Source organism: Gymnodraco acuticeps, unplaced genomic scaffold (assembly GCF_902827175.1).
Source record: "Gymnodraco acuticeps unplaced genomic scaffold, fGymAcu1.1, whole genome shotgun sequence".
Classification (NCBI taxonomy): domain Eukaryota; kingdom Metazoa; phylum Chordata; class Actinopteri; order Perciformes; family Bathydraconidae; genus Gymnodraco; species Gymnodraco acuticeps.
The window spans coordinates 888,969-898,717 of record NW_022990214.1 but is presented as its reverse complement, the minus strand read 5'-3'; the positions used below and the strand labels follow the sequence as shown (position 1 = coordinate 898,717).

The 9,749-nt window shown below is 40.1% G+C and overlaps 1 protein-coding gene across 5 annotated transcripts; it reads right to left on the bottom strand.

Annotated features, from left to right (window-relative positions):
* Window positions 1-587: 587 nt before the first annotated feature.
* Window positions 588-7,641, bottom strand: LOC117547737. Of its 5 annotated transcripts, XM_034218537.1 has the most exons (7): window positions 7,477-7,622; window positions 6,904-7,004; window positions 5,305-5,404; window positions 2,837-2,921; window positions 2,556-2,758; window positions 1,927-2,058; window positions 588-916 (listed from the first exon to the last, which is right to left on the bottom strand). In XM_034218537.1, exons 2-7 carry the CDS (start codon window positions 6,904-6,906, stop codon window positions 783-785), a joined length of 657 nt encoding a protein of 218 aa, XP_034074428.1. In that variant the 5' UTR covers window positions 6,907-7,004; window positions 7,477-7,622; the 3' UTR covers window positions 588-782. The 5 variants fall into 5 exon arrangements, with proteins under 5 accessions (XP_034074428.1, XP_034074429.1, XP_034074430.1 ...); XM_034218538.1 differs by lacking the exon at window positions 6,904-7,004 and having other exon boundaries at window positions 7,477-7,634; XM_034218539.1 differs by lacking the exon at window positions 2,837-2,921 and having other exon boundaries at window positions 2,556-2,720; window positions 7,477-7,617.
* Window positions 7,642-9,749: the final 2,108 nt, after the last annotated feature.

Sequence of the window (9,749 nt, the reverse complement as noted above, 5' to 3'; positions counted from 1 at the left end):
ATCCTGAAGAAAGTCAATTTGACGCCGAAAATAACTCTTGGACTGCTGTGAGGAAATGTGAATTGTTAAGCATACATCATAGTTAGTGTGTTGCTTTAGTTTGGAACATTCCAGTGAAATCAAATGGTTTGTAAAGCCCCCCTAAGTTCATAAGGAGTACAATGAAAAATTCAACCTGATTTTGTAAAAAATATCCTTATGGTGATAAGATGTAGTTTCCTGTTTCTGGGTTGATTCAAGAGCTTTCAACAGTGGGTCATTGGCTCAACATGCAGTTAGCGATAATGACTCAACTGGCCTTCATATGATTAAAGGACTTCATTACAGACTCAAATTAATTGATAAGAGGGTCTTTAGTCCTGAATAATAAATACCATTGATGTTGATCTGTATTTGTCATGTACTGTGAATGTTTTGCCTTGAGAAGGCCCCCCCCCCTTTTTGAACATTAAAGCATGTAAACACAGTGGAGGCACAAAATACAAATATGGACCTGGAAATCTGCATAACAGGGCCCCTTTAAACAATGATGACCTTGACACTAAAATGCAATCAGCTTAGCAGTTGAGCTCCAGATAATAAAAGAGTTTTACAGAGGCAGAACTGTTTTTATTATAATAAGGTCACAATAGGACGGATACAAGGCTGCAGTGGTTCGAGAAGAGGCCCCTGACCAACAGCTATCGGGGCCAACAGGAAATGTGGAGTTGCTCTATCCTTCTAGTGTTTCTAACTGTATCAATGCCACGTTCAGATCTTCAACACATGGAGGTCAGCTCTCTCTACTTCCACTGGCCCTTCTCATAGTCCCACTGGGCAGCGAAGCCCTCGATGGGGCTAACCCTCATGTCCAACATCCTCTTCACCTGTTTGGCCTGCCACTCAGCGTCAAAGGTCCTGGGGGCTGGAGGGGACACTGAAGCAAACAGGGAATAGAGAGAGAAAACATATATTATATTAATATGTATATGGACTGCAGTACACTCAAAATATTGAATCTCAATTGTTTTCAATCCTGTGTGTATGACTTAAGAACAGATTAAAGCTATATTTCAAGGTTCATTACTTTAACTTCCTACATTTCTTTTTTGTACCTGTTGTTGTACCTGTTGTTGTTGTTGTTGTTGTTGTTGTTGTTGTAATACTCATTTGGGCCACAAGAGGGTGAAGTGCTCCACTAACCAATGTTATATTTAGGAATATAATCCATGTGAGTATACCTTTCTTCATGCACTCCAAACACAATGTAAATATATTGTATGTTGGCAAATTATAAAACCTTACTGTCACTATGGCTAGAAATGTACATTATTTTGTTCTTATCAGTTTTTGGAATCAGTGGTGCACTTAAGCAGTGTATGGTCCAAATGCATATTACAACAACAAACACTACCAACAGTTATCCTGACATGATAATACATGTTTTTTCACCAGGCAAAACTTTTCCGTTCTGTTTTTAAAGATGACATGACAGGAACTAAAACAATTATACAAGCAAAACCTTTTCCACCTGTTGTGAAGTCATAAAGGGAAAGAAAACGGTTTAGATCTGACTAGGATAATGTGTCACCACCATCTTTTATTCTCACTTGCCTCTCAGGGCTTCCCTTTGTCACAGCAGACACTCTGACCTGTCAAATGCTGGTGTAAAGCATAAAGCCTGAAGTCCACTTACCGGGCTCTGGTTTCGTTCATACTGCCTGACCTGTATGGCTCTCTGATACTTAAAAGGAACAGAGCCATCACTAATTCTGTTAGTGACAGCTGTGATCAGTGAGAAAGTCTGCTGTGAAAAAGATCGCTGGCAAGAGACGTTTACCCCGCGTGTGATGTTCAGGCAGAAATGGTGTCTGTTCTCAGCCTCCTGCATTATTACTGTCTAATCTATAAGAGACAGGAGAGTTTCACAGTGTGAGGCAGATTTACCGTAGGCTGTCTGCCAAATGATCACCAGGCCCGTCAGGCCTATGCAGTACAACACCCCGGCCACCACAGTCTTCCACTCTGATGACGACTGGTTCATCTCTGGGTAGGTCTGACAGAAGGAGAGCCGGTACACTACCGGGGGGGGGGGGAGAAAAATGAATTGTATTTCAGTATTTAGTGACTTGGAGCTAAAGTTTGAATGGACGGTGGTGTCTGTCACGTCGGGCAGCAAAACTCTGGTTCTACTTCCTGTCTGAATTCCTTCTCAAATGAGGAAGAAAGAAAGAAAAATCGACAGGGATACTGTTCTCGCTCCTCTCTAGTTCAGATTGATGGAGTAAAAAGGACAGTAATCCACTAGCATGTGGAGTAGAAGTAGAATCCAGCATAACATTTGAATACTGGACTACTTCTGTAAATGTACTTGGATTATTAATTTGTTTTAGCCTTAAATGAATTGTGGTCTCTGAGTATTGAATTGAGCAAACATACTGTATTTTATTTAATAAAGACATTGCAATCATCACACATAGATGCTGCACAGAGTTTGTCGAGCGTATTTATTCATTTGAAGCATGTTTTAAGCTTGTTGTGATGTGTGTTTTCTGCCTGCGTGTATAAGAACCTACAGGCCAGCTTCTCCTCGTTGCTCAGCTGGCCCCAGGGTCCCTTCTCCTTCTCCTTCAGGCTCTTGTCAGCAGGGGTCAGGATGTCTTTGTAGCGTTTATCAGGGAGGGGGATTTCCCGACGGTCCCAGTACATCGGCTTAGACATGTCCACTGCCTCTGACACCTCTGGATGGATGGACAGAGACACGTGTGGAACCAAACTGCTGCAACAACGTACAGTCAAGAGAACATTTTAAAACCTTTAGAAAATGATAACATGTTGTTTAAACACATCTGTGTACTTTTCGTGATGCGGCAGTGCCATCTGCTGGTTTGAGGTCACTTCAGCCTGAGGCCTCCTGATCTGGTACATAGGCCCTCTGAATACTGGGGGAAAGTTACATAAAGTGAACATTTAGTGAATGACTAGTTAATCCAGATTAATTTAATGTGATTGTATTCAGTGGTTAAAGAAAAATTATGTACAAATATTAATATCACACTATGAAAATACTGTTTCAAATGAAAGTCCAGTATTAAAAGTATTAATTCAGTAAAAGAAAGCAACACATTATTAGCAGTATTAAGTAAAATTAAGTATTTTATGCAGAAACTGTTCACTGTTGTATTAGATATTGTATAATCTTTGTTAATGGTTGATTTAAAACAATTGTAGTAGGTTCAGATGGGGCCTCTTTTTTAACTGTTTAGTATAGGACTGGAGCTAATGAATATTTTCATTCTTCTTAATATTTTCTTTATCAAAATGTATGACAATTAATATTTAACTTGACTGTTTGATTGTTTAATTTAGGACAAGACATCATATTTAAACTCTGTATATTGTGTAAGCAAAAATCTTAGTAGGTTAGTTTAAAGGCTTAACTCAGGCAAATCAACAACGCTGTCAAGTAGGCTTTAATTTAAAAAGGTTGAACATTCCCTATGAAAGGAAGTGGCACACAAGTATGAAGTGGCATAAAAGAGATGACTCAAGTGTGTTCATCGCAATTGTAAGTAGACCAACAGGACTTAAGTTAATGTTTTCATCATTAAAAGTCTATGTATGGCTAGGCTAGGATAAAAAGGTTTGCAGTAACCCTATGGCAGTAACATATATGGCCGAACGCAGTGCATTCTGGGACAGCGGGGAATTATAAATGCTCTTAGCAGAGACAGGGGAACATTATTTTACTAAATAAGCTAATTAACGACACCTGTACTTAGGGATTTAAAAGCCCATCAATGTTGTTAGTGCCTACACCTGTCTGAAATACAAAAAATTATACATATTTGGACCATGGGGCCAAAGAAGACTTTACAACCATCCGGACATAGGTAAGATAGCTAATGTTATGCTAACTGAATGCTAACAAAACATTTGTTTATGCATTAATCTACCGGTATGTTATGTGAACTGCAATGTTTCATGCTCAATCTAATTTCCTGTGTAATATTCTGTGTTTCTGTAGTTTAGCAATTTCGTTTGACACTGAAAATAATTAACTTGTTTAGCCAGAGAGCCCCCGGTAGAGGGGGCTGCAGGGGGTTTTTTCTTCACGAAACTGTGTCTCAGGGCTTCTTAATATTTAAAAACCTATTAATGTGTCATACCAGATTAACGGGAAGAAACTCAGCTAACTGACAGTACAAACCATTTTTACCAAAACAAAACAAAGTCTTATAAGAAGCGTCTAAATGACCCCTGAGCGATAAAATGCTAACTCACTTAGCACATAACTCAAGGTAAAAATACCCTTATAACTTATCGTAACTGCACATACAAGATATCCGATTAAAGCTGAGATTCCACAGATTATATAGGTATTAGTATCATCACTGAGCGATCAGAACTCGCGACAGGGGAAGCAAACACAGACATCACAACACGTACCTTTTCGGAGCAAACACGGGAGATCGTCTCACCTTAGCTGTTATTCTGATCAAAAGTCGTGTTCAATGGCATCAACACAATACAAACGCTACTGAAGGTCCATAGGTTAATCCAATGTGTCTGTCACTTTGAAAAAAATATTGATAATCCATAATTCAATTTTTATGTAAAAATCTGAGATTTTAAATTAGCTGCTGATGGTAGCCACCAGAGTGTATCGCAGCTTCCGGTTCAGGGGCATTCTGGCTCACCAATGGGTAATGTTTAGATAGATTTTAGGAACTTCCCCTCGATTCTATTGGCTCTAACGGTTAAAAAGAGATGTCAATCATCAAAATCGAACAACAGAGATATGGAAAATCCACCCAAATGACCCCACAAGTGGGTTTTTTGCTAAACCTCTCTAAAAAGGTCAAATATCACTTGTTTAGCATCAATCTTGATACAGGGTACTTATTATATGTTATAGTTTGGATTCCTAAAGCTTTTCGTCTACTATCCCATCATTCAAGGGTGGTTTTCACTATAAGTAACGTTTTCTTTTGGACGGACACTATAATTAAAAATGTTTTACTATGTTTAATCTGAATTTACTTTAAAATAAAAACATCTATATTGATTCTGACTCCTCTACATCCAACTCACAGATGTAACCTTGCTTTGAGAATAAAGATTATTAATTTAACCCTTTTAGAAGTGAAGATATGGTTATTTGTTCTGGGAATGTCATTTTCGAGCCTGAGACCTGAAAAACAGGCTCAGGGCTTAACAGGTTAAATGTATTGATCACCACCTCATTTGTTCACAGTTTATCCAAAAAATACTTTTTTGCTTGCCGGCCAACGGGCCAATAAAAACACATGGGTGACATATTACCGTGACCATGGCTAGCCATCCTTGCGCTGCTGGTAGTCAAGGCAACAGCCGCGCGCCTCGCCACCAGGCTTCCCACGCGCCCTGCAGTCAGACGGAGCATCTGGAAACAGGTCAGTTAAATACAAGTCTAAATTTGAACACATGCATTGCTTTGAAATGTCTGTGGCTAGTTATCTTATCAGTATTTACTGTCTTGGTTTGACCAAAGAAAAAAAGTATATACATGTATCTAAGATGGTGTGGAAGATGTTTTTTGTCTTCATAAAATATATCTTTGAACACCAATAAGGTAATTAAAGTCAGCTGCTGTAAATGGTGCAGCACTATGCTGCCTTCAGGTGTCGTCAGAAATCATTATAAAAAGTAAAAGTGATTTTCTTTCTCATGACAGGAACCCTTGTAAGGACCTTGCCATTTTAGTAATGTAGCCATTATTTCAAATCAGATTCCAGGTGCTGGATTTTAAAGTTCTGAATCTGCTAATTTTGTATATTTTTCCAGTTTCTTTGACCTATACTTAACTACAGTAAGTATCCCTGGACAGTAAATGCCAAGTCCATCAACAGTACTATTTTGTGGCTAAATCAAATGTTGTGTAAGCAGGACAAAAGCACTGAAATGCACCATGTATTTATGACTCTCGGAAGAGCACTTAAAGGCAGGAATGACCCATCCAACAGTTCATTAAGAGAGTTATTTCTGAACTATTGTACAGGCTAAGCACACTCGCACACTCATTTACATGTTCTAAATGGCCCATTATGTTTTATGTTGCAGTAGTGTGAACTTTGAATCAGCCATTCTCTTTGAAAAGCCATCAGTGATAAGGCATGTCTGTCTGTGAGGTGTTATTCACAGCGACGCATCAGGACATCTCATGGAGTGCTTTATTAAGGATGAATGCCAAAGCCCTTCTTTGTCTGGACACCTCATTATCTTTTACTGCTAAATATACTGCAGTGTGAAAATCACGTTTTAAAGGCACCCACTACACGTGGAGCCTAGCAGGATCAATACTGTTCAGATATGATCACATGACAATATAAAGAGGTATGCATATCTGATATCCTAAACTATCTGTTAGCAAACAAGTGTTGGGTATTTAGCACTTGAATTATAATTCCTGTGTTATTCTAAATACTTAGACTTAGACATTTGCACTGCCAAATGTTGAAATAAACAAAGACACAGTAGTATTGCATAACTATGTCATGTTGTGGGCTAGGTCTTTCTTTCTTTCTTTGGAAGAGAAAGATAATAGTTTCACAGTTTGTGCATGATGTTAGACTATTTCATAAAGTAAAGGGAAGCATTACAAACTAATAGCTTATATAATGTATTATATTGTTATCATTATTGACAGATTAGGTATCTGACAGGAAAAGTGGTATTGGGCTGTATTGTAGATGCTCCATTGATAAAGGCATGGCTCTACGTCACTCTGATAGTCACCAGGTGGTTTTATAAGGATGGATACTTGCATGAGCGTTAAATGAAGCACATTAAGATATAAAATACAAAGTGTGCCCCTCGTGAATGTACAAGATACATTTTGTTGTCGGTGCAGCAAAGGATTCTGTGGCGTAAGACAGGGCTTACCATGCATTGATTCTGGAGAGTTTATCAGACTGTGATTGAAGTTTCTATCAAAGTAGCAGCTTCCCTCATGTTGCTCTGCGCTTGTCCTTTCAACTGTCGTTCTGTGGCTTATCACAAACACACACAGTAAGTGAATATGGCGGAAATTGGCATTTAGTCTATTTTAGAGTCCGAACTGACCTTCGTGCCTCTCGGAAACATTCAATGTGTTTGACTAACATATTGCACAACATGTCTGCAATGTTAAGTAGGAAAACTTTCTTTTATCCCTGCACGATCCAAAAGGGCATGTCATTCTTTGAACAATCTCTCTAAGCTCCACATATTGCTTTGCTTCTAGAATAAATATAACCCCACATACTGTTGAGAAAGCATATTTTCCTATCTCAACACAGCTGCTGTATATTTGTGCAGTTCAACTAATCTTCAGCCAGATCTCTGTCATGGTTTCCTGCACGTCCGCCACTGTCCCTAGCTGTGTGTGGACAGGGGATTCTCATCCCCTCTACACAGTGCCCAAATACATTATTGCCTGTTTATTTCATTCTGTAAAGCCACAGTCAAGATACTCACGGTTGTCGTTTGAGAGTGAAAGTGCACGGTTAGAAGATGCAACAGCCAAAGTGCAACGACAGAAAAAAGTTTGGTTTAGGCCGTCTCCCGTCTCCTCTTTGCTCTTTTTATCGCCACCAACACTCAGCAGAAAGCAACTAGTGGGCGGGAGAGAGGCTGGATGGGAGGGAGAGGAGAGGAGAGGGAGAGGGAGAGGGAGAGGGAGAGGGAGGGAGACCGGACCAGTACATGTAAACAATCTGGAAAAGCATCTGATAGGAAAGAGAAAGTGGGTTTGGGTTTAGCTGCAGATCTAAATAGATATGGACACTTATTTCCCTCTTCATCGTCATTCTCACTGTCTTCACTGCTCCTGTGCAGACACAGACTAAGGCTCGCTTTGAGAGAGGTTACTTTAGGACACGGAGGAGACTTCATTTTACAGTGGGTGGGAAATGCATGGCAGAGTGTGCACATGTGAGAGAGAAAGACAGAGGTTTGAGGAAAGAGGAAAGGCGGACACATGAAGAGATATTTTACCCCAACTAACTAGTGCAAGTTGGCAGCAGGTCAACATTAGAGCTGCTGGCAGAGACCCAGCAGCTTGTGTGTGTTCACACACAGAGCAGCTGCAGAGAGGGGAGGAGAGGCTCAGGGTCGAGTAAGGACAGACTTATTCTCGGTAAGAGAGCCAAGCAGTGCAGGCCTGCACTGCTTGGCTCTGAAAACTTTCCAAAACACACAGGAGCGCCAAACATAAGGCGTAAGAAAATTCACTGATATTTCTATCTGGTGGTTGAATCCTAGTAGTAGACCCTATGCTGAATACACTTCTTTGGACCATGCATGCTTGCGTACAGGCTTACACATAGGATCAATATTGTCTGGTTGGCAATGACAAATGGATCAATCAAGCCAGTGTGCTTTGTGATGTCACAGCCTCATTCAGTTCTCAAAGAAAGAAAATGGGCTCTAGAAGTTGCTTTAAGTTTAAGCTTTAAGTGAAGGCTAGCTAGCTCATCAGCATCAAAGCCAAACTCTGAGGGTCAGTTTGAGAAGACATGCATTCAGGCTGCAGAAACCATGTGCCTGGAAAGGGTGTAGATCTTATTGAAGCTTGGGACAGCCAAATGTAGTACAAAGTCATTTGTTGCATTTGGCTTGCAAATGTTGAGCACATGGACATTTCAGATGTTGCTGAACTGCTCAAATGTAGTGAATGTGGAAAAAGTGCAACACATCGTCTCTAAAGATATCTCAGGCTGTTCATCTGATTTGTAAATGGCCTCATTAACCTTTTCAGAATGTACTTTTACTGCTTTATGTTTCAAAAAGGGGAACATTTGCAAGTGTTGGTAGTTGTGCACATTTCGATTGGTCCGGCCAAGATCAAATTTGAGATCAAATTGGGCTGTACTGTATGTGGCCAATCATCTCAAATGAGTATGACATCCCGATATAACACAAAACACATCCTAAGTAGCAAGAACATGTACAATAAGCCTTGATGTAACTATTTACAGAGAAAAACATCCATAACAAGTCATTTTACTACTTTATAGCTTGACATTTCTGATGTGCTTGAACTTAATTCAGCAACTCTTCAGAACTCTAAATATCGCAGACTCTTAGATATGTTGTGTTGTGAGTTTGAAAGATTCAAGTAGTATCAAAAGAACCATTGTTCTCTCCCTTGTGTTATGATTTGGTATGCAGAGGGCAGTGAGGCAGCCCACAGCTGCAGTGTGATATCAGTCAGTGAGTCAGGTGCCTTTGTGTCATTGTGTTGTATGTTTTCCACCAGCACACTCCAAAGTACTTTCAGAGGAACGATGTCATTTATTATAAACAGGCTTATAAATGATTACCCAGTTTATAATCTTAGAGCTGTAGTGTTGAACTGCAGCACTGAACAGTATCAGTAACCACATTTACCTCAGGATCTGATTTTACATACAAAGATACACTCAGTCGCAAGTCTATTTGTCCACATAGTTTAATCCATCGTAGTCCAACATCTCTGCAATAAATGCTGCCTTCATGGAGGTTAACTTCCTGTTCAAAGTGTTTCAGAGAGGTATATTCTCAGATAGGTCATCTCACGCCTAGACTACTGCAACTCCCTCCTGGCTGGTCTACCTGCATGTGCCATCCGACCTCTGCAGCTCACCCAGAATGCAGCGGCTCGTCTGGTCTTCAACCTTCCTAAATGTTCCCACACCACTCCGCTCCTCCGCTCCTCCGCTCCCTTCACTGGCTTCCGGTGTTACCGAACAAATTATGGCCCGAACAAC

Excerpts from the sequence above, each read along its gene's own strand:
- LOC117547737 (XM_034218537.1), bottom strand. Across the intron at positions 2,759-2,836 it reads GCACTGCCGCATCACGAAAA|CAGTTTGGTTCCACACGTGT; the intron begins GTACACAGATGT and ends ACGTTGTTGCAG. Across the intron at positions 2,059-2,555 it reads CAACGAGGAGAAGCTGGCCT|TGTACCGGCTCTCCTTCTGT; the intron begins GTAGGTTCTTAT and ends CCCCCCCGGTAG.